Here is a 24,547-nt window from a genome sequence, read left to right as displayed (position 1 = left end):
TCATGTGCAGAACTACAATCCCAGAGGGTCCAAATGCACCATCACTGTATTTGGAGGCTGACTATCTTTAGCCACCTACAGGTAGCACTTATTACAAATGGATGCCTGGGATGGACACTTTGTTTTTAGAACAATATAAACTAGGTGGGAATCATAAGGAACAATGTAATCCAAGAGCAGATCAAAGCAGAGGAAATGTCCATGGTACTAAGGATGAACCTCTTGACTTGGAGTCCCCTGACTTAACAGTTATGCTCTACAGGAGCATGACCTCCTTCCATACAAATTGCTAAGACAGGGCAATAGGATTTTACGGAAAACACCGGAAGACCCTCTTAGGAGTATCATTACTGAATCTTAAAGTATTTCTTGAGTTTTATGTGGTTTCTTTAAACTCTTGGTATCACTCTTTCTAGGGTGAAAAGCATAATAAAATCTTGGTTCTGAGGCTATATGAAAGTTACTAATTCCCAAAATCCATCTTGTGACTTCAAAGATGCAATCATCTAAAAATAGAATGAGTGTTTAGAGTTTGATGCAATTGATCAGCACAGCTAAGTCACTGCACCGCAGTAACATGCTCAGAAACTTTCCGATTAAATGATGCCAAATTCACATCTAAGCCCAAAGGCTGCATTACACAATTGATTCTATAATCCTGACTTGTAATATCATTATTTTAGTTTTTGAAGCTAATGGCTCTCCTTTCATACTGATGTCAATTTTGAGGAAATAGCTTTTCTGTATAAAATGTTTCAGGAGTTTAAAATAAATATTAGAAATATAATATAAACTTAAAAGCCTAATTTTAAGAGTATGGGTCATTTTAAAAGTGCCAAATAATTTTGTAAACTATAAAACTGATGCCTTACAAATTTCAGGAGCAGTCCTGAATAGCAAGCCCCTCAAAGGCCATTGTAAGATCTGTTCTACCTTTCTTTCAGTGTTCAGCCTTCTCTTCTGCATTAACCCAAGTTCAAGCAACAGCTGTTCCAAACTGATAAGGCTCAGATGAGGCTGTCTTAATTGTGACATGCCTAGTCATTAGCAATAAATTATTGAAAATCACCTCGGTGTCATCGAAAACAAATTATGCTCAAATTTTATTTCAAGAGGCAATTTGCCCACTAACTTAAGAAGCAGCGTTCATTTTTGAGTTTCAGGATCTGACCAGATGTCATATTGTTGAGCTGAGCATGGTTTTAAATGATTGAAAATCAATTGAAAAAAAAAACTTGTAAAATAAAAAAATATACAAAATCTGGCATGAGTTTTTTAAGTAACTAACTTAGCATGAATATTCACAAAGATTCTTGAGTCTTGCAAATGCATATCTTAGCTGGTTAAAGGGGAGTTAGTTGTGGGTTCCGGGCACAAGATTCTCATTTTCCTTTGTCTTTGTTTCAGTGTTTTATAATTTTGTTGCATAGATTTTGAGATTTCATTTGTGAGATTCCTAACTTGTCTAATTAAGCATCCTATTAAGAAAACTAAGAGAACGTCATTTCATTTGTGTGAGTTTTTGCATATTTGAAAGGTTTAGTGTGTATTTATAAAAAATATGAAGAAGCTGTTAATTAAGTGGGTTGCTGTTAATTTGCTCTCATACTTTATACTATAGAACATATTAATGGCCAAAGGAGTCATGTGTCGTGTACGAGTTAGATCAGAGCAAGGATTCTGGACTCAAACTTCCAGGGCTGCAGTTTTATTTCTGCTGCTTACTGGTCTTGTAATTTTGAGTAAGAAAACAAACTAACTTACTCCTGTGGCTGATGTAAAGATCAGATGACATAAAGTGTTGAAAGCTCTTCACACTACCTTGCTAGAAGACCTGAATAGTTAGAAAAGAGTTGGATGGTGAGCAGAACAGCCCAGGCTTTATTCAAGGACAAGCCCCCTTTATCTCTCTTACTAATGTCAATATTATTACTTAAAATCAAGTCTTTTGAAGTGCATTTGCTAATAATAAAATGCATGTGTTTGAACTGTTGGATTTAGTAAGTTCTGTTATGTGTATATGCATGTGTGAACAACTGGAGTAAGCTATTGAACATTTTTATCTCTCTCTAAAAGCTTCGTTCTGCTCTTTCTTCTCATTAAAATAAAAATATAAATTCCTGAATTAAGGTAATTTTTAAGCTGAATATCTTCCTGTTTGTCTTAACAGGAGTTCCCCACATCAGATGGCATATTTTGTTTCTTCTCTCAATAAGATTTCCATGTTTCAAACATACGCAGGTATTTAACATTTTTCTCTGTTTCTGTATAAAAGCGAGAGGGTGATGGTGGCATAAAAATAATTTCACCAAATCGAAGACAATCATGATCAGAAGGTGTGCTATATTTAATGAGCTGCTGGAAACCAGAGAATGCTCAAGATTGGGATGCTATTAGGAAGCCTCAAATTGAGTTAGGGCATCTTCCCCATCCTGAGTTACTTTCTTCTAGTGAGAGATTGATTTAAAAAGAAATATATCACACCAGCAGCAGAGTTATATGTCTGTCTCGAGTTTTAAGCTGAGGAAGAAGAAAAAAAAAACTCTTTGTTAAGTAAATCTGAACAACAGCTGGTACACCTGCAGATTTGTGCATTCAGTGTGCTTGGATTGTCAATCATTGTGATTGAATCTGGTTTAGATAGCTCTTAGTTGTTAGTACCTTGGGAGAGTGTGTAGAAGCAAACACAAATCCTCTTGGAAGAAGAGTGAGGGACAGACATAGTCAAGGTCAGGAGCGACAGACACATTCACTGTTTTTAAAAGATTTAGTTATTTTTATTGGAAAGGCAGATCAGATATATGAGGAGAAGGAGAGCAAGATCTTCCATCTGCTGGTTCACTACCTAAATGGCCAGAGCTGAGCCATCCAAAGGCAGGAGCCAGGTGCTTCTTCCAGGTCTCCCACGTGGATGCAGGATCCCAAGGCTTTAGGCCATCCTCTCCTGCTTTTCCAGGCCATAGCAGGGAACTGGAAGGGAAATGGAGCAGCCAGGATATAAATGGGTACCCATATGAGATTCCAGCACTTGCAAGGTGAGGATTTAGCCATTGAACCATCGCTCCTACTCCTCAAATTTCAAAGATCTTAAAATGAGAAGAATTTATATCTCACAACCAATAAAAAGGAATCTACTTTAGCATTTTCTGGAAAGGTATTTACCTGTGAAACTCACATATACGGCTATGTAGAACTCGAAATAGAAGCAAGAAAAAAAATGATGGTAGAGATTGTTATATGTCATGACCCTGGTTATTACCAATGTGCCTAAATCTTTTATATTTGAAAGCAAAAATCTAGTCTAATCCTAGTTATATATGTGTGTGTATGTATGTATACACATATGACTGTATGAGAAATACGTAAATAATGTTCAAGGGTATACTGGAGAAAAAGCTAGTGTACGTGTCTTCCTGTGTTTTCTTTAGGAACCAGATGTCTGCCCAGCTCAGGTTTTCCTAACTTTGTCTGTCTTCCCATTTCTAGTGTTGATTGAATAGCAGTCACCACTTAGGGATCTCTCTATGAAAGCTGTGGGCATTGTCCTCTTGGTAGGGCTTGCATCAGAGATAAAATAATAAGGTACCTCATTGACTCACTTGGTAGTGCCTTACTCTCTGTTAGATACTGTGGTTTGGTAATTTGGACGTCCAGGCATTGCTGTGTATATGTAATATTCATGGTGTTTTCTGTAATGTGCTCTTTCCCTAGAGATCACTTCTGTTTTTCCTTCGAAAGGAAGCATTCGAGGTGGCACCATTCTAACAATAAGTGGGCGCTTCTTTGATCAGACCGATTTCCCAATGGAAGTGCTAGTTGGAGGTATTTTCCGTGTGTGTGTGTATGTGTGTGTGTGTGTGTGTGTGTGTGTGTGTGTGTCTATACTACTGTACAAGAACAAATTCTACCTATGCTGTAACAATTTGTACAAATACTAGTCTCAATGCCTTTAATTTACAGCTGGGAATTGTCACACAGGCATTGATCTTCAGGCTTGGTGTTTGAATCTTCTAGTTAGGCCTGTCCCAGCAGCCTTTGAGACAGGACGCAGGCTCCAAGGTTGGCACCAAAGGTTGCCATGTGATAGGTCGCTTTGATCCACACATTCCTCACCACAGGCCAAGGACATGCTGGCCTCTATTTTTGCAGATTTTTTTTCTAAGTTAGTTAGTTACGGGGAAATTTTAAGCCATGTTTTCAGGATACATTCCTCATACATTTCTTATATAAGGTAACTGGAAATAGTTCATGGGGAAAAAAAGGTTTATTATTAAAAAAACCACTGTGCATGATTTTTTTGCTGCCAAAATAAACTTATCTTTCAATTCTTTTTTTTCTCCATGAATTACTGGAGTACCCTTTTTGTGGATTATAGTTCTCTTTCCAGTAAACACCCACTGGAGGCTGACCTTATGGGACACAAAGAGGCCTAACGCATGGACCCCACCTACAGATCAGATGTGCTTAGGTAGAAGTTAAAACTTGTTTTGTTGTTGGTGTTGCCTCTTTGTGTTTCACTTGAAAAACTTGGACTAAACACCATTTCTCCTGCCTAGGAAGTCTAAGACCATTGGCTTCACAAATCTCAGCTTCACAAATGTTTATTCAGCAGCCTTGCTCTGAGAACACGATAAAAAGCTTTGTTTGGGGCCTGGAAATGACGTGGCTTACAGAGACATGGTTTTATCACGTTTTAATTTTTCTTCTCACCAACTGTGAAATGTCTTTTCTCTTGGCTTTGCCAGGAAAATGTTGCCTCATGGAAATCTGGCTATGAGTGAGTGAGAAACTTCAGTACAGGATGTGTGAAAGGGTTGAAGACTCCCCACTGCACCTCTTGTTTACACACTTTGTTTCAGTGGAAACAGTTCTTCTGGAAAGACTGATGGGATTCCGAAGCTTCGAAGCTTCGTAGTAACTATTTTCAACCTTGCTTTTACATAGGTCAAGCCTGTGATATTTTGAATGTCACAGAAAGTAGCATATGGTGCAAGACACCTTCCAAACCCCGTTTCCTCAAAAGTGTGTATCCAGGTAAGTTAGATAAGAGAGAAGAATCATTTCTGTATTTTTCACATAAGACAGACTAACTTTACATATTTTAAAAACAGAGAGAGAGGAAAATAATTATTTGAGCTTCAAGTTATCATTATTAAACCTTTGCCCAGGCTATGTGATGTTTTTAAAATACCTTTTCCTGGTGGAAAAAGTGGAAGAGGTTCAAAAACGTTTCAAATCCACAGCACATCTTGTCATAACACATGCTTTTTGCAAGCTTCCTGAAGATCTCTCCTATGCATGAGTTTCATTTTCTTCTGTACTTAGACAATCTTTTTATTTCCATTTTCATAAATGTTTTTTAAAGTTCCCTTACATGTCATCTCAAGCAAAACATATAGTGCCAGATTTTTACATGCATATTAAACACAATCACTTATAGGATAGGAATCATGCAAATAATATTGTTATACCCATCTAGTGTATGGAAGCTGAGGGTCATAGAAATGAAGTGATAATAAATAAATTGTAGATTGTCTTAATAATAGTCTATTCTCCAAGAACCCGGAGTCCTGAGTCATTGTTTGTTTTAGGCATGTGTTCTGCTCATGTTAATTGAAATAGGGTGTCTGTAACCATCACCCAATGAGAAGACCTTGGAAATCCCTGAATTATCATTCTCATAGAAGGTTTCTTTCTTTTTTTCAATGTTCAGGTGGGAGAGGCCTGAAGCTTGAAGTGTGGAATAATAGCCGGCCAGCACATCTTGAGGAAATACTTGAATACAATGAAAAAACACCAGGCTACCTGGGTGTCCGTTGGATAGATTTGGCTTCGCATGTTTGGCCTATGGAACAGGATGCATTTGTTGCTCGCATCAGTGGATTTTTGGTGCCTCCAGATTCTGATTTTTACAGATTCTACATCAAAGGTGATGACCGTTATGCTCTTTATTTCAGCCAGACAGGACTTCCAGAAGACAAGGTAAGGACACCACAGACACTCACTGGCATTACAGAATAACATGATGCTCTTCATATAAATCTCATATTCTGAAAGTCAAGACCAATTGCCTTAGCAACACTTTATAATAACTGATTTCATGTGATTCAGTTCTTTGTTGTTTTAACACATGATATAGATAAGAATGTTGTGGAAAATTTACAACTTAAGAGAAAATCATTTCCTATTTTTTTTCTGCCAAAAAGACAAATGTATATCCTTTGAAGATTACTTATTATAAAAGAATTATAAAGATGTAATAAATTTTGGAAAAGAATTAAAAAATTTCATTATAGTTCCTTTACTTGATAATAAAATGAAAGTCTGTCTTTTAAAAAATTTATATCTGGGTTTTACATCAATGGTATCATAATTCTATTTCATAGTTTCTTTTGTCACATAATTAAATATTAATATTATTAATCATTTTATGATCATTTTAGCGACTGTTTACTTAAATATTTCTCTACTGATAGGTTTTTAATTTTAATTACTTTTAGTTTTTTCATGATCACAAATCAAATAAAACCCCACTGAACATCTGTGTTCTTTAGATTTTTCTGTATTTTAAATTATATCCATAAGGCAGATTTATAAATATTGGATTCATAGTTCAAATCCATATAATATTTTTGACTTAAATTTTATAGCACCATTGTATTTAGGCTCATTCCACAAGTTATTCAAACTTGCCATCTGTAATTTTTTTAAAACCTTTTCCATTTTTTAAATTATATTTTTGGCAATCTTTACATAGTTAATTAGGGTAAAAAGGTTCATGGGTTATAGGGAAGTGGTTAAGACTATTATTTCCACATTGTTTCCTTCATGTATCTGAGGTAGAGGGGGTTTGGAGAAGCCCCACTCAGGCTCCCACCCACCCCAGGTCCCTGATGTGGGGCATGTTCTGAGGGTCCTGCTCCGAGGGTCAGCATGCTTCCTCCAAAGAAGTTCTAGTCATTTTTAATGGGTCACCCAAAGTCCACTCATTATAGTGTGTAGAACCATAGCACAGTATAGCAATCTATGACAAATTTCACACTTTCCTCTAACGTTCTAATTTGGGTTAAATCCCTCAAAATTCATTACAGTGCAAAAAGAATACTTTATTTGGTAATATCATGTTCCTAGCATGTGTGTTTTTACTTTCCAGTCCTAATGAAAGAGGAGTGATGTGTGTGGCACACTTGGTTTGTTGGTGTTGGTGTTAATGGAGGATGGGATAAATGAAATGAGCTTTGGTAATTCATGTAAGAATTTTTTCAAGGGTAACATAAGAAAACAGGAGGTCATGTTGTATTTTTTATTAGAAGTTTTAATACTGACAGAAATAATCAGTGGTAAAGAAGTCTTGAAAACTTTTATTAACAAAGGCTCCTTTTCTTTGTCTTGCTGTGGGTAAGGTGAGGATTGCACATCATTCTGGTAATGCCAACAGCTACTTTTCCAGTCCAACACAAAGATCAAATGATATGTATCTTCAGAAAGGAAAAGAGTAAGGTTTTTTTATTCTTTTCCCTATGTTTTTTAAATTTATGTTTATATTGTATTGGTGTAAGGAATCACTTAATACCTCAAACTATACTTGTTAATTCTTTGTAATTTTATTGAATTTTATTGCCATGTTTTTAAGAATATTGCTGTTCAGCTAATCAAATTGACATTTAAGTTAAACCTGTTGCAGAATTTGTAATTGTGTGAAATTTATTTAATCCTGATTTTAGAGGTTTTTCAGGACATTTTAATCACTCCACTCATCTGATTTTTTCATCTCCACCTCCAAGCCATGGTTTGACACCACTGCACACATACACACACATTATTACACATCCTGGGATAGGCACTGGACATTTAATACAAAGGATGATAAAACACAGTTCCTACCCCAAAATAATTACATCCTTTAGCAAAGAAAGGTCAAGTTAAGAAAGTAGATGAAGTTATCATCCAATTAACAAATAATGCCAGGCCTGGCGGCGTGGCCTAGAGGCTAAAATCCTCGCCTTGAACGTGCCCGGGATCCCATAGAGGCACTGGTTCTAATCCCGGCAGCTCCTCTTCCCATTCAGCTCCCTGCTTGTGGCCTGGGAAAGCAGTCGAGGATGGCCTAAAGCTTTGGGACCCATGTGGGAGACCCGGAAGAGGCTCCTTGCTTCCGATCAGCATAGCACCGGCCATTGCACTCACTTGGGGAGTGGATCATCGGACGGAAGATCTTCCTCTCTGTCTCTCCTCCTCTCTGTATATCTGACTTTGTAATAAAATAAATCTAAAAAAAAAAAAATAATGCCATTGGAAGGGCAATTCTGGGTTTCAGAAAACAGGAAGATAAAAATGCTGACATATGCAAAAAGGCTTAGCTACATGGGGAACATCACATGTTTTTTGTTTATTTATTTATTTTTTAAAATTACATTGCATTACGTGACACAGTTTTATAGGTATTGGGATTCCCCCCACCCCTCCCCACATCCTCCCCCCCTCATGGTGGATTCCTCCACCTTGCTGCATTGCCTTAATTCAAGTTCAGTTGAGATTCTTTCATTGCAAGCATATACCAAGCATAAAGTCCAGCATCTTATTGTCCAGATAAATTCAACGGCTTCTTGGGGAGATAATCTCTGGTCTGAAGGTAGAGCCAGCAGAGTATCATCCCGATCAATTAGAAGCCCCAACATAACATCAACAACAATTTATAATGTTATGGAATTAATTGACATAGTATTGAGTAACCAATATGTTTTTAAAAAATGCAAGTTTTTAACCACATCCTGTGACTTCTTCATTAACATTTCAATTTTAGTTTATATACAGCCAGGTTCTATACATCTTAAAATGGCTATAGATTACTGTTCAGTTGTCTCATGTCTATTTTCATTATAATATTTAGCATTTTATAGCATTGTAGCATAATTTTGCTGAACCTGGCTTTTTTTCGAGTAGTCTAGACTGGCTTATAACTCTAACAAGACGTGTCAACAGTTTAGGTGCAGAACATTTTTAGGAGGGGTGTGCAGAGAGATCTTCAATACCCTAGTGAAGAGTAATTAATCTTTGTGTCCTGCCTAGTGAAATATAAGTGCATCCCTGCTGACCGTTTCCTGTCTGATTCTAAGCTTTCCCTGTTCTCTATCTATTCTAGATTTTTTGTTTGTTTGGTTATTTGTTTGTTTTGAGGGGTTTCTGGAGCGGTCCTGATGGTCATTGCCAGAGAGGGTGGGGACCCCAAGTTGGAACCAAATGAGGATCAGAGAGAGCTCCCATCCATAGTCCCGAAGGAAGTTTACTGTTCTTCTGTTCTGTGGACTGCTCAGGGCTCCTGGCTGTTGTTCTGATGCCCTTGGATCTTGCTAGGAAAAATTTAGGATTCTTCCATCCCATGTGGTAGATCCAAGCGGGAATGGATGACCTCAGAGTTCTTGGCCTCCGAAGGCACTCCAATTCCCCGTGGTCTTCTTGATAGTTGGGATGTAGTCCTTGGTGCTAGTACTGATAGTCCTTGGTGAGGATCTGGAAGTCTTCAGGGTTGGGATACAAGCCTCCTCCTGTCCATCTGCTCTGCTCTGCTCTGGGGTCCCCCCCGCCGCTCTGTGCATATGACCTCCTGTTAAAAGGGTGTCAGGATCGCTCTTGATTCTCCCTATATGTCTTTGCAGTTTAACTATTGTCTAATGCTGATTCGAGTCTGTTGTCTATGAGTTACCAGTTATGATCCTGGTAGTTTGTATTTCACGTCTTCCTCAGAAGATGTTTTAAGATCGTCTTTCCAAATGTCATTTGCATTAGGTTTTACCACTCCTGAGTGTGTGAATTTCAAACAACTAATCCCTATTATCTCACACTTTTTCTTGTAGTTAGCTGGATAACTCTTTTGATCCCAGCTAATTTAGTTTAGGATTTGTGATCTAAGAGGATCTCAACCACATAACTGGAGCATCAATGAGCGTGGTTGGGCGTTAGATATCAGGATGTGTCATTCCACGTGGTTTCTCGTCTTCTGGGAGTTCAGCCATGACGAATCACATAAGGAGATGGGTTCTTCATCATAAAGAGGCACACATACTTCTCAACACCCTTTGTTGCTAATATTTGGTAACATTCCCTTCGCTAAAGCCAATGGTCATGTTTACACTGAAGGAATGAAGAAATAGAACTTTTTGATGGAGTAGTTTCTTTCTCTCCCACTTCCCAATCTATCCTGCCGGCTTGACAGACCTGGGTGAGGTTAGGCTCAAAGGCATCACAGGAGGATCTGATGGAGCTGGATGGAGAGGCTGGGGTCTGGCAGAACCCGGGGTCGGCCACACACAGCCTTCTTCCTCAGCCTTCAGTGGGAATGATGCCAGGAAAGCAAGGCTGAGCTTCTCTCTTGTTTCTTCTGCTTTCAATTCTTTATGTACTTGAATGCTTACTTGTTTTTAACCAAGGTCACTGGTAGGCAAGTTCAGGTTAAATGGAGTGTCTGATTAGTCCCCTTTGCAGTTATCAGTGCATTTTTGAGATGTTTTGGCTTGCTCTTATAAAATGAATTTAAAAACCTGTTTGGCAGGAGGTTATAACTTGAATAAAAGTGACACTAATATATTTGCTGTTTGGCACCTGCATTCCTGCAAAACCATTAGAATTTATATTCTTTGTTTACACTAATAATTCTCTCTTTATACTATTCTGCAATTTTAGCCATTCTAGCTGGTTTGTTGCACAAAGCTTCCCAGAGATATTCCAAAATTGTCGAGATTGTCAGGTTATTTTCTTTAGGGTAATTCTATCCCTAAGTGCATATTGCTTTTGTGCCTTGTTCCGTTTTAAATTCTGTTACTAATTTTTAGAAATATTAAAGTCATTCAATTTTGTCTGCTATTCAAAAGAAGAAAGCGAATAGATGGTATATGTCTTGTAAGACTTTGTTGAAAAATTAGCATAATCAATGTCTGTCAAGTGCTCAGTTTAGTATCTAGCACACAGAAGGTAGCTAATTAATATCTTCAAGCTGCCTATAAGGGTAGGGAACTCAACAGTCCTTTTCAGAGTCCTGCTCCTCTTTAGCTTGGGGCATCTCAGTTTTGGAGAGCTGATGAACATGTTGTTAGGGCAGCCAAGGGCTTGATGTTTATCCCTCAGTATCTCTTCTTTCAGACGGACTCTGCAGAGCCACATCATCCCAGACCTGTGAGAAATGGCAAACTTCCCTCTTCCAGAGCCTTCCACAATTTGTGGATGCTTATTTTACACATAAAAGAATCTATATTAAATAGTAAAAAATAATGTAGAGCCTCTCTAAACAATGGTGGCTTTGAGACAGACAGGGCGAGGAGGCAGCAGTCTTGCGCTCACCTGCAGCAGGTCAGCAGTGAGCACTTTGTCCTGGGGACACAGCTGGATGAACGGCAGAGAACCTCAGGAATTCCACGTTTACACTGTGAATCCCATTCAGCTCGTTGGAGGGTCGTGGTCAATGTAATCAGTAAATGTTCTGGAGGCGGTCTTTTGATGCCCAGGTTTCAAAGGGAAGCAGATTTAAAGAACTGCAAAGTAGAAGTTTTCATCTCTGACCTGCAGCCACTCAGATACAAAATATGTGCTCTGACAAAGCCTACCTGTAGTTTTCTCCAGGACACAAGTATTAAGCAAGTATTAAGATATTTAACCTCTGTTTGTCCTCTGTGTTGTATGCTAGTGAATTCTTGTTACAATATACAGTGTAATTTGGTTTCAATACCTTCAGGAAAAAGGGTTAGAACCTTTTTCAATAAGTATTTACTGACCAAGCTGAGTGAATTAGGCATGAATAGGAATAACTCTATACTAGCACAGCTCTCTTACAGATTCCATTTTATTTTAGGAAAAAAATTAATGTTTATAGTAAAGGGTACTATAATGTAAGTCATTTTAAGGGAAATTTTTTATGTATGTTGTTGGAATTCTATCCTTGAAATAATGTTCTGTATTCTGCAACAAATTCATATTTGTTTTGATAATGTTTTCCAGATATTATCTTGAAATCTTGCTGCAGGAGTACCGATTAAGCGCCTTTGTTGATGTTGGGCTGTACCAGTATGGCAGTGTCTACACTGAACAACAAACAGGAGATGCAGTAAATGAAGAGCAAGTTATCAAATCCCAATCAACAATCACCCAGGAAGTGCAGGTTTGCTATGATTGCAGAACCTCTTCCTAGAGCGTAAATGTCCAAAGACAGGAGCACTGTCTGGCTATTGATTTATTAGGTAAAACATTGTTTTGACAGAAAAAAAAAATCAAGGTTACTTATGGAGGGTGCCTTAGAGTGCTTGTATTTAAACCAAATTGACTGTTGCTTCGTGAGGCAAATTTGGAATATATGAAAATACCATTTGCAGTAAAATCAAGCAAGAAGGAAAAATTGCCTAGGGGAGTTGTTGTGTCTTTAAAATGGGTTTTTCTCATATGTTAAAGATGTTTTATTTTACAATTGGAAAATAGGTTATCACATTGGAACACTGGGAAACAACAGGTGCAACCCATGAGGTTCAGCAGCTGATTGTAAGCAGCCCATGTGAGGACCCTGAATCATGTGCACATCACCAATACAGATTAATCTTCAACATGGAAAAAACAGGTAGGCTGTAAATAATGAAAGAGATACTATTTCTTCTCATTTAGAGATATGGTTATAAAGTATTTGGTCCATTCAAATTTTACTGTTTGAAAAATATAATTTTAAGAATATACTAGACAAAAAAGCAAAAAACAAAGTATTATAAATGGAAACATCAGTCTGATAATAGCAGCAATACAAGATCTCTGGCATATACCATAGTGATTTCAATAAAGACAATGATAAATGAATGTCTATTTGCATGTGAGGACTTTCTGTATCTGGCTTACAGGTACAAGTTAACAAATGAGAAGTTAGATTCATTGTCACAGAGAAAGAAGCATGTCTCAGATTCACATTGAGTCATAAGCCCATGAAACACTCACTCATCAATTAATAAGCAACATTGCATTTGTATAATTTAAATAAATCCTGAAAAATAATTTCTGAAATTTCTGGTCATTGTTTCAATCAGTCAATATTGATAAGCTCTTACTGTTTGCCAAGCACAGTGAATATTATGGAAACAATAAAATGGTAAAATAAAAACCAAGAAAAATCACAAATCAGTTAAATAGCCAATGTTTCTGAACTTGAACCAATTTCGGAACACAATTTCTGTAAGTGATAACCTCCACGATACACAGCACGGGGTGCTTCATAGATTTAAGGAATTGCTGTGGTCATCAGAAAGATGTCAACTTTTCTGTTTGTCCCTTTCATGTCTTTGGAAGTCTTGCTTCCTGCTCACGCTCCTGCCATCACCTTGCAATCAGCCTTAAATGATCTCTGGTCTATAAAGCCAGACACAGTACAAGTAATGAGAACACAGAATTCTCAGAGTTTTATCTACACGATAACCTTTATATCAGCTAGAGGTAAGTGGATTTTACAGTATACATCACTTGAAAATAAATTTGTGCTTTGTGCAGCTCCACTGTAAATGATACAAGTCTTCTAAGATGACAGGGGGAAAAGTTGGATTCATAATCTTTGTCTATGAAAAGAGAAGCATAAACTAAAAAATGATAATTTAAACTTTTGTTGTCATCAGTTTATTAAAATAGCTGAAGACCCCTGCAGTCAGAAGCCATGTTTTCTGTGCTTAATGCAAATGTCTTTGATCTTTCTACCCATACCCCACTTTTTTTCTTGTGTTAGTACCCATTAACTTCTCTTTTCATGTATAAAAATTTTATTTTATTTTATTTTTAAGATTTTATTTATTTTAATTGGAAAATCAGATATACAGAGAGGACAGACAGAGAGGAAGATCTTTGGTCCAGTGATTCATTCCCCAACTAGCCTCAATGGCTTGAGCTGAACAGCCAGGGCTGAGCCAATCTGAATCCAGGAGTCAGGAGCTTCCTCCAGGTCTCCCATGTGGGCACAGAGTTCCAAGGCTTTGGGCCATCCTCTACTGCTTTTCCCAGGCCACACGCAGAGAGCTGGATGGGAAGTGGAACAGCCAGGATATGACCCAATGCCCACATGGGATCCTGACACATGCAAGTCTCAAGGGAATTTAAAAAAAAAAATCCAGCTGCCAAATGAACTTTACCTCATAGTCCTAAGACACCCTTCCTTCCATCCAGTGATACTTCCTTTTAAGCTGTGAAATAGCTTTCGATGGACAGCACTTTGCTGATTTTCTATGGGTTCATTTACTGGAAATTAAGGATTTCTGTCTTCTACATTCATTCTTCTTTTATTATAATGGAGCATGAAATAGAGCTCTCATATGTTGATATCTTATTAATCAACTTTTAAAAAATTCTATTTGACACTGCAGGAGACTTTGATCTACTTGATTATGAAGTCTTGGAAGGAAATAATGTCACATTGGATATCACGGAACAGATCAAAGGAAGACCCAGTATGGAAACATTCACATTGAACTGGGATGGGGTCCTTTCTAAGCCTCTCAGCCCCTGGGCATCAGAAGATGAGGTACGTGTTAGCAATATTCCTGCCATTCATTTTCCCTGGGTCTTCTCATAGTATTCACTGGGTATGTGTTGACAGTTAAGAAAGGGATACTGCAAAATATCGCTCAAAATCATTTAGAATATGAGACTTACAATACTGGCATGGATATTTTGGTCAGAAAGGGGACTTAGAGACGATGTAGCAGAAGCACTCCTTTTTCTAGCAAGACATCATACAGCTAATGCCTTGCTCTGGTTCTGCATAGAAGCTTGGTGTGCTTCTACCCACACCTAGCATTGTTTATCCAAAATTCAATTTGATATCAGGTGTCATTAGCAATTCCTTGACAGATGTAATATTGTAAAAGCTTAATAAATTATTGGTCAGTTTAAAAATATTGATGGATTATTAAACAAAAGTCCATTTGAATGTTAATCTTCTACTTAAAAATGTACTTTAAAGTCTACTCAACATGGTAGGTTAGACCCACCCCATAGTAAAGATAGAAAGGAGGAATATTACAATGACAGAGAAAAGCAAAGGGAAGTTCTCCTATCCGTGTGGCCAACAGGACCTTCTCAGGAAGTTGTTGGTAGGATAAGAAAGCTTGTGACTTAATGACCTCTTCTGCAAGGTGTTTTTAAGTGAATTGGGAAGAATAGTTTTATTGGTTTATATGCTTTATTTTAATCTCACAGAGAACTGTGAAGTTGACAACAAGATAAAATATTTAAATTCTGCCTCTGATTACCTAATCACATTAAACATGGAAAAAGTACAAACAATAGAGTCAACCGTCTTTATCTGAAAGTACAACCATAGAACAAAAATATTGAAGATAAATCTTCCACCTGTACTCAACATCTGAGGACTTACGTTCTTGTTGTTATTGCATCAATTGCACATTATAACAACGGTTTATGCAGCATTTGTATTATACTAGGAATTATGCATAAACTCTCAGCTCCCTCCCAAGATGTGCTTTCCCCTTCCTTTCATATCCACTTGTTCACTTCACAAATAAAACTTCTTATCTCTGTCAAAAATATTATTGAACAAGTTTGTCTAGCTTCTGTAGAAACTAAGTAAATTACTGTTAGCAAATTGGACATAACCATTGTTGCTGTAAAATAAATCTCAAAAAGTCACTAGAAACCAAATATTATCTTGTCATTGAATTAGAAAATGATCTCATCATTATGGCTGAAATATGAAAGTGTCCATGACTATAGTGTTAGTATAGTTAATAGAGAAATAAAGGATGTTGCTACTGTTGGTGAAAAAGTGGCTGCTAAACTTTGTTTTGCAAACTTTAGTTTCAGGTAGCACTGGAAGAAATGGTTAGCACTAAATGTCCACCACAAATTGCAAATTTTGAAGAAGGATTTGTTGTGAAATACTTCAGAGACTATGAAACTGATTTTAACCAGGTATGGAACGTTTAATAAACCGTCAAACTGATGAAAAGAGTGTTTAGAATTTTAAGATTCCTACTTTAAACCAGCATCCTTTTAACACTTACATCACAAAAGAAAAATTTTATTATGCATTTATTAGTTAAATCCTGCTTTAAATATTCTTGTATTCTAAAGTGATTGATGAAAGCAGTTACGACCATATGTGAGTTTTCTTCATCAAGAAAGTAGATATGGGCCCGGCGGCATGGCCTAGCAGCTAAAGTCCTTGCCTTGAACGCACCCGGAATCCCATATGGGCGCCGGCTCTAATCCCGGCAGCTCCATTTCCCATCCAGCTCCCAGCTTGTGGCCTGGGAAAGCAGTCGAGGACAGCCCAAAGCTTTGGGACCCTGCACCTGCATGGGATACCTGGAAAGAAGTTCCTGGATCCTGGCTTCGGATCGGCATAGCTCCGACCGTTGCGCTCACTTGAGGAGTGAATCATCAGATCTTCAAGTGAAGATCTTCCTCTCTGTCTCTCCTCCACTCTGTATATCTGACTTTGTAATAAAATAAATAAATCTTTAAAAAAAAAAAGAAGAAGAAGAAAGTAGGTAAGGTGAATAATGCCAGTGGCACAGGGTTTTTATTTTCTTTGGCTGATGCCATGAATAACTTCTGTTTCCTGTTGGTTTCAGAGAATGCAGTCTGTAAGCAGGCGTAACTTAGTACATTGCTTCTCATGCTTTTTGAAATCCCTTTCTGGTCAATTGGCACAACATCTAGTCTTTCTTTATGAGACATAAACATTTTTTTTCTTTGATATACAGTAAAGCAGAAAAGCTTCTTAATTTTTTTATTTGGAAGACTTGAGAGAGCTAGATATTCATCATTTCTTAGTGAATACCACAAGAATAAGAAATACATCGTTTAGATATTTAATTCAGTTCAATACCCTAGAAATAAATATGACTCCTTAAAAATAAATCTCATGAAAGCTTTATATGAACAGGTTTCTTTGTGATAAAGTGAAAAATCTTTCCATTTAGTCAGTGATTTTTTTCATATTAATTTACTGACTCTGCATGTGTATTTGGGCACTCTTGTTCTGAATGTGGCACTAGCTCCCATGAGGATTGCAAACACAGCTGACATTCTAATCTTCCTCCTTCAACCTCCCCTATTGCCCCTGGCCGTGTTTCTATGCTTCTTAAATATTTTATTTCCCAACCTTAAGGTTTCTCACACCTCTGCTTTAAAAGAGAAAGATTTTCTTTTTGTGAAACATGAAGTTACACACAGAGAGACAGAGATCTGTTCACTGGTTGACTCCCCAGTGATGACAACAGCCAGGGGTGGACCTGGTTAAAGCCAGGAGCTAGAAGCCCAAGTGGATCCAAGCACTTGGGCTGCTTTCCACCCACTTCCTCAAGTGCATTATCAGCAAGCCACTCAAAACTGGCCCAATAAGGGATACTGGAGTGTTTGACATGGCAGTTTTGTTCATTATTTCACACCACCTGTCTTTTTTGCATGTATTTTACTCTTTCTGAAACCCCTTGGCTTTTTTTTTTCTTCCCACTTGACCAATGCTTCTTCCAGCTTCTCTCCATTTAAACATCCCCAGTTTAGTTTAACTACGTATCCCATTCCTTGATGCTTTTATGTGAGATGCCTTTCTTCAGCTTTAGCAATAGAAACACTCAAATCTTTATCCCTAGGTTGTGGCATGTATGAACAGGAATAGTATTCTTACCCTGTTAATTCTTAAGATTAAACAAAATACAGACAAAAGCCTGGCATCCAGTAAACACCGAATTAACATTTATTGAGGGAGTAAATACATGGCCACAAGGCACTCATTTTTAAAAAGAGAAAGGACTTGGAAAATGCTTAAAAACATGTACGAAGTATTGTGTGATATGAACCTGAACGAAGTGAAGTGTTAGAATCTGAACGAAGGAAGAGAATGTTTCAAATAAAAATGGTTTTGGAAACAATGGGGTCTGAGTTGGAGTTTGAGCAACTTGGGTGGTGACATTAAGGGGAAAGGAAGACAATCAATCATGTTTTCTCTGGCGATGCTCTTGCTTCTGCAGGCACACGTTAAGAGGGGGCAGAAGACAGCTGAGACTCAAGCTTACTGTGGTCGTTACTCCCTGAAAAACCCAGCTGTGCTTTTTGACTCGACAGATGTTAAACCAAGTAGAGTACCATATGGAGACATTCCATTATTTCCTTTTAATCAGGTAAACTCAACAAAATGATATGCTAATTGAATCTGGAAAGTACCCTGGTAATAAAATTTCATGAAATGTTAAGACAAAGAGAAGTGCTTGCAGTGTGGAATCACATCACACTGGGCAGGTCCTGCACTTCCTGTTCTGGGGGCCTTGATTGCCTCTTCTGTTGGTCCTCAGTATCACCATGTGCTGTGTGTTCTGCCGTATCTTTTAATCCCAGAAGAAATTCTTCAACACAGGTTTAAGTAAGAAAATAATTTAAAATGTAAACATGTCCACTTTTCAACATCAAGTTGAAAGAAGCAAACCTGGATAGCCACCAGAGTCAGAAAAAAATTGAAAAAAAATGACAATAGCAGATCACAATTTTAGTACAGGTATTTAAGACTAATGACACAGTTTTATTGTTTTGTTTGTTTCAAATTCTCGGATTGTGACACTTATTCTCCTGGTCAAAGCTTTCCCAATGTTTGGCCCGCTTGAGGACCGTTGGAATTTGCATTATGTTGTTATTTTGCAGTGACATCCCTTTCTGAGTACTCAGCTGCATTCACATCCCAGTTCATCTGCCTGAGTGTTTTATGTTTCTTCTACCTACACATAATTGTCACCTGAGTTGATGGAACTATTTACATTTTGTGCATGCTTATTTCCATAAAGAATAATTTATTTCCATTTTAAAAAATATTTATTGTATGGGCAGAGACACAGACACACACAGCACATGTAGAGAGAGTACGTGTGCCTTCCCATCTAATAGTGCCCTTGCTAAGTGTCCGTCCGACCCAGGGTCGGGCAGGGTGGGAGTCGGGACCGTAATAGACTTTCTCTGGTGTGAGTGGTAGGGACCCAGCGACTTGAATCATCCCCAGCTGCTTCGAGAGTCTGAGTTAACAAGATTCTGGATTCAGGAGCTAGAACCGAATTCAAATCCATCTTAACTGCCAAGCTTAATGCATAGCTCTATTTTTTTAGATTATATTTAAGAAAATAATTAAGAATTAATCATTAATTGTAAAGCAGCTTCAATTCCACTTGGTCATCTGGGAATTCTTCACCCATTTTGGAAGGACTGATAATGAAGATGACTCACTTCCTCCTCTGTGATCTGGTACATTCTATGTGAAAAATGCTCAGTAATTAGTTATTGAATTCTACTAAATTAACTTGAGTTGCTCCAAAATGATTTAATGGTAAGATGTTTTACTGTTTTGTCATTATTTTTTATACAGTTATGTTTTGCGTACAAAGGATTTCTATCAAATTACATCGGTCTAAAATTCCAATTCCAAGACAATGGCAGGATTACTAGAAGCATTGATACACAGTTCCCGTATAAATTTGTTTATGAAAACATGTAAGTTACACTTTGACTCTGAAAGTAAGCTTTAGATACTGTGATATTCATCCTGGATACTAAACTGCATAAAATTATCTTTGACTGTATTTATTGTATGTTTTGTTCTGTTTAGGGGTAGGGGATGTGTACAAAATGATTGACTGTGATTTTCTTGGTCTCCATATGTGCTTCAAACAGAAATTCTTGAAGCAAAAAGAAATCTATGGAGTCTGAGTAAAAATTGGTCAAGTTATCATCATGCTTGACCATTTAAAATAAAGTCAGTGCTAAACTTTAAAATTCATAATAGCTCAACAATATTTTCAGTTGTGAAATGAGGGCAGAAAGATATTGCAATATCTTCATTAGACTTCTATCACTGAAAACAAAAAATTCTTACAATGTTAGTAGAGAAAAATAAAATATATTTTGACAAGTGTGTCTAAATAAAAGAAATATGTTCTGGAAGGATCTTTGCTTTGCAAAAAGTTAGACACACAGACATTCAAACGGACAATTATAAAGGAAGGAAATAAATTGGCTTACAGAAAGTTATTTAGTAACCACAGTTGTAATATTCTCAAGCACAGCTTAGTCATGTATGTTTTTTATTTTTTATTATATTTCCTGAAAAACATCCCAATCCTAACTTTACATTTCTACTCCAGTATGTGCAAATTTTCATTTTAATAGAATAGTGAAAATACCTACAGACACTTTTGTTTTACAAAGCATGCCTATTAATTTTAGCCATATTGATTGACATGTAATTTACAGAAAGATGCATGCTTTTTAAGTGCACAATTCAGTGAGCCTGAAAAAAAAAAAACAGTACAATCATGTAACCACCACTCCAGTGAAGATATAGAGTATTTTCACTATTTTATAAGCACTCCTTTGGGTAAGGTTTGATTCATTAAAGTGCTATGTTATGATTTCTGCAGTCCATCCTTTACAGAGTCATTTCAGCTCTGTCATTTTACAGTACAGGAAGAATACTATTCTAGTCTCAACCTGAAGATGGGACCGATCGCACAGAAGTGCCATGCATGTAATGTGTGAAGCAGAGCAGCAGGGCCACCTCTGATCTCCCAGAGAAAATAACCTCAAGTTGGAAATAGAACAAAACAGCAACTACAAACAAAACAAAGACCAAGAAAAATTAGATCAAGATGATAATGGGGAATAGAATGATTTGATGTGAAGAAAGTACAGTCTCTATGGAGAAAGCAGTAGACGATAGCACAGGGCCTTGGGACTCTGCACCTGGGTGGGAGATCCAGAGGAACTCTTGGCTCCTGGCTTCGGATCAGCTCTGCTCAAGCTGTTGTGACCACTTGGGGAGTGAATCAGCAAATGGAAGATCTTTCTCTTTCCTTCTATCTGTGGATCTGCCTTTCCAATAAAAATAAATCTTTTTCAAAAACAGTATATATATTCCATCACTGGTTTCCACAGAAAATGAAAATAATCAGAGACAGATACAAACAGTGAGAGCAAGGGCATAGTAGGAGAGTTTAGTATTAAAAGAAGTATTGATCTGTTCAGTGTAGAAATATTTATCTGAATCCATTAATATTCAATCCCAAATATAAATTGGAATGAAATTAGCTATGGAAATGAATGAATAAGTGAGGGACAATTCTGCAATTCCATAGTACAGTTGTTACACGAGGCCAGAAATATTGCCAGCAGTTTTGGTAACTCTCCCTGTAATAGGTAGGAAGGAACATGAAAATTCCATAGACAGAACATTGCTGCTTCCTGCCAAGTTTGCTTCAAATCATCAGTAATTCCGTGTTGGATCATTGTGAAGCACAGGGTTTCTAAGGAGCATCAAAAGTTGCCTTGTGCTACGCAGGTTATTTGCATGTCTGAATGAACGGTAACATCACAAGTTAGGTTTGATGTTCAATGCTTATGTGTTTCACTTCTCAACGATACAATTATTTTGGAGTATTTATGGAAGTCGTCATTCCAACATTATCCAAACTATTACTTAAATTAAATAAATAGGCCTCCTCTTTTAGTCATTGCTTTGTTTTCTCTTCAGCAGTTTGAAGATGCACTGTACTTGATAAAACTAATAAACTTTCTTTTCCCTAAATAAGACCTTTAAGCAGGATTGTGAATTTTAAGAATAAGATTAAGTCATTAAAATTTTATCAGTCCAGGCAAAGCAAATGCTCTCTGAATCATATCTTTACATTTGCTTTTATGTAGGTCAGTCTACCTACATAAAATATATTCATGTCAGTTTTTTCTAATACAGCATTAGTGTTCTGTAACTTCCCCAAAAAGTGGTGTTTGCAGTTGCAATTCAAATGCCAATATTCAAGAAATAGCAATTGTTAAAATGCAGTTATTTAGTCACAAAGGGTAGAGCATATAGTTCAAGTTTTTAATATCATTTGTAATTTTCTTTTCTCTTCTAAAAGGTCTGATTCAACATGCTTTGTATTTTCTTTACATTAGTTTCAAAAGCTTCATAATTATTCAATGCATTGCAGAATTCTACTGAGAGTTCCTGAGTACACCTTTTTACTTTAAAAAGCACTTGAACTTAGTGGAGTTTCACTTGCAAGTGTCTAAAAGTGGAATGTGTAGTCTAAGCTTGGATGCAGTGAAGGTCTGTCTCATGATCAGTTTATAAAATACACAGGAAATAAACACAGAAGGGACTCAAACTGGTCAGTTAGCAAGTAATTGAAGTGATAGCTGAGAGAAAGAATATTATTAGATTTTCTTTGATTAGTTGGGTGGCAGTATTTATTTTTTGTTGCAGACTCTCTTAGCTGAAATGTTTAATTTATGAGATTCCAATGCAGTTACTATTTAGTGGCAAGTCTGAATCTAGGTGCAGTCACCTGTATCTATTAATAACTACATCTTTTCAGCTGTGAGAATAATGGATGGTGCTACTCTGGTGTCCTCTGTTGGAAGTAATGTTATATTCCAGAGTTCTTTATTATGAGAGAGAGAGATTTGTTCGAAAGGCACAATGAGAGAGAGAGAAAAAACCATTTTCATATTTTTTTCATTCCACAAATTGCCATAAGAGCTGGGGTGAACAGATAGAAGCCAGAACCTGGAAGTCCGTCTTAGTCCCCTCTGTGGGTGTCAGGGACCCAAGTACTTGGGACATCTTCCGTTGAGTTCGCAAATGCAGCAGCCTAGATTCCAGCGGGTTTTTATGTGAATGCTGTCAGCTTAGCCTATGAAAGCACAATGCAGGCACCAAGTTCTAGTTCTGTGTCTTACCCCTGAACTGACTTAACTATCCTATCCCTGAACATTGTTAGTGAAGTAGTGTTCTCTGTGTTGCATCTTGTTTTCCGTAATGTAGATGCCTTCTTCTTAGTTTCCTTACCTGTTGTTACAGAATGTTCCTTACTGCCTGAGGTTACTACCAGTGCTCCAAAGAAAAGGACACCTGTGTTTCTAGGCAACATGAAATCCATAACCACTGATATACGTTTCTTTCTGCTGTGCCTTATGATTGTTTTTGCACACTAAAAAGTGTGTTTCATGATCTTTTTGTGTGTGTGGGGGGGGGAGCTTTCTTTTCAAAATTTTAATCTCTTTGTAGCATATTTGTTTATATAAAAGAAAATTATCAATCTAATGCTAAACTAACCACCATATTTCAGCTGGACCTATACGTGCATAGATCTTCTGGATCTCATACAAACCAAATACACCGGGACAAATTTTGTTCTGCAAAGGATTAGTTTACAGAAAGCTACAGAATCACATTCCTTCTATGTGGATACAGTATACATTGGACAATCGGCTACAGTCGCAACACCTGGTGGTATTGTATCATTTTCCATCTGCTATGATTTTTCAATTTTTCTCTTTTATTAAAATCTTTTCTATTCTGTAGTATAAATAGAAAATTTGATTTCTAAATGATGGTGAATTATTTCACCTCAGCAATGTTATAATTTTGCTTTTTTTTTTTTTTTAATGAATAGGGGCAGGTGATTATTGTAAGTCTCAATGCACTCTCAATTTAAACTTTCTCCTAGCAAGAATTAGCTTTACAGCCTTAGCTTTTGTTTGTGGATAAATAAACTGCAGCAGAGTTTCATTTTTCTTCATTGTATCTTTGAGATGCAAACCACCAAGAGAAAGCTGCATGGCTATAACTCAAGCATGAAGACTGACGTCTTCCTAGGATAGGAAACTTCCTACGGATTTAAGGAAGAGAATTCAAAATGTTAGAAATAAAGACTTAATGTTTGAGAGTCTCAGCATTGTTTTCATGTTCATGTTAATAAATTCATTGACAATATTAAATAATACAATTATATGCTACATGCTATTTTTTCAAAAGATCAACTTTAAAAAAATCCTCCTTATAAATGAGGTTTCCGGGCCCGGCGTGGTGGTGCAGTGGTTAAGGTCCTCGCCTTGCACTCCAGGGATCCCATTTGGGTGCCGCTTCTATCCCGGCAGCCCTGCTTCCCTTCCAGCTCCCTGCCTGTGGCCTGGGAAAGCAGTCAAGGACGGCCCAAAGCTTTGGGACCCTGCACCCGCGTGGGAGAACCGGAAGAGTCTCCTGGCTTTGGATGGCATAGTATGGGCCGTTGCGCTCACTTGGGGAGTGAATCATCGGACGGAAGATCTTCCTCTCTCTCTCCTCTATGTATATCCGCCTTTCCAATAAAAAATAATAATAAAAAAAAAATCTTTAAAGTGAGGTTTCCCAGTTTTGAAAGGGATGTTAGAATCATTTTCTTTGGAACTGTTTTCAAGTGTAAGGTGGAGACTCAACTGATAAAAAATGAAATGTTACTACTTCCTTGCTTTTCCTTCTTAAAAGGCCACTACACCTACATAACCATTAGGGGAATCCTTATATAAGATAATTAGATTGTTCTAGGATAAATGCTCTAATTTATGAACCAGTATTCACTTAGCATCTATTATGTGGCAAGCACCATGTCAAGTAGTAAGGACCGAGAAGTAGGGCACGCCTCATCGTGCCCTATGGAACACGCATCCCAGCAAGTGTCACATTCAGGAAAGCCAGCACAGAGCACAGTCATGGACCCAC

The 24,547-nt window shown here is 37.3% G+C and overlaps 1 protein-coding gene across 1 annotated transcript in view; it reads left to right on the top strand.

Moving 5' to 3' along the window:
• Positions 1-24,547, top strand: part of PKHD1L1 (PKHD1 like 1) — a 151,442-nt gene that overhangs the window by 27,001 nt on the left and 99,894 nt on the right. Inside the window, exons 10-22 of the mRNA XM_040979402.1 lie at positions 2,171-2,241; positions 3,712-3,822; positions 4,945-5,034; positions 5,714-5,982; positions 7,404-7,495; positions 11,989-12,148; positions 12,463-12,598; positions 13,312-13,455; positions 14,370-14,527; positions 15,823-15,936; positions 18,003-18,152; positions 19,379-19,503; positions 23,136-23,299. Coding sequence (XP_040835336.1) covers positions 2,171-2,241; positions 3,712-3,822; positions 4,945-5,034; positions 5,714-5,982; positions 7,404-7,495; positions 11,989-12,148; positions 12,463-12,598; positions 13,312-13,455; positions 14,370-14,527; positions 15,823-15,936; positions 18,003-18,152; positions 19,379-19,503; positions 23,136-23,299 — 1,784 coding nt within the window. The remainder of the gene's footprint in view (positions 1-2,170; positions 2,242-3,711; positions 3,823-4,944; positions 5,035-5,713; positions 5,983-7,403; positions 7,496-11,988; positions 12,149-12,462; positions 12,599-13,311; positions 13,456-14,369; positions 14,528-15,822; positions 15,937-18,002; positions 18,153-19,378; positions 19,504-23,135; positions 23,300-24,547) is intronic.

Source organism: Ochotona curzoniae, unplaced genomic scaffold (genome assembly GCF_017591425.1).
Source record: "Ochotona curzoniae isolate NIBS_2020 unplaced genomic scaffold, NIBS_Ocur_1.0 contig_3190, whole genome shotgun sequence".
NCBI classification, from domain to species: Eukaryota; Metazoa; Chordata; class Mammalia; order Lagomorpha; family Ochotonidae; genus Ochotona; species Ochotona curzoniae.
The sequence above is the reverse complement of the archived record's forward strand: the minus strand, read 5'-3'. Positions and strand labels throughout refer to the sequence as shown.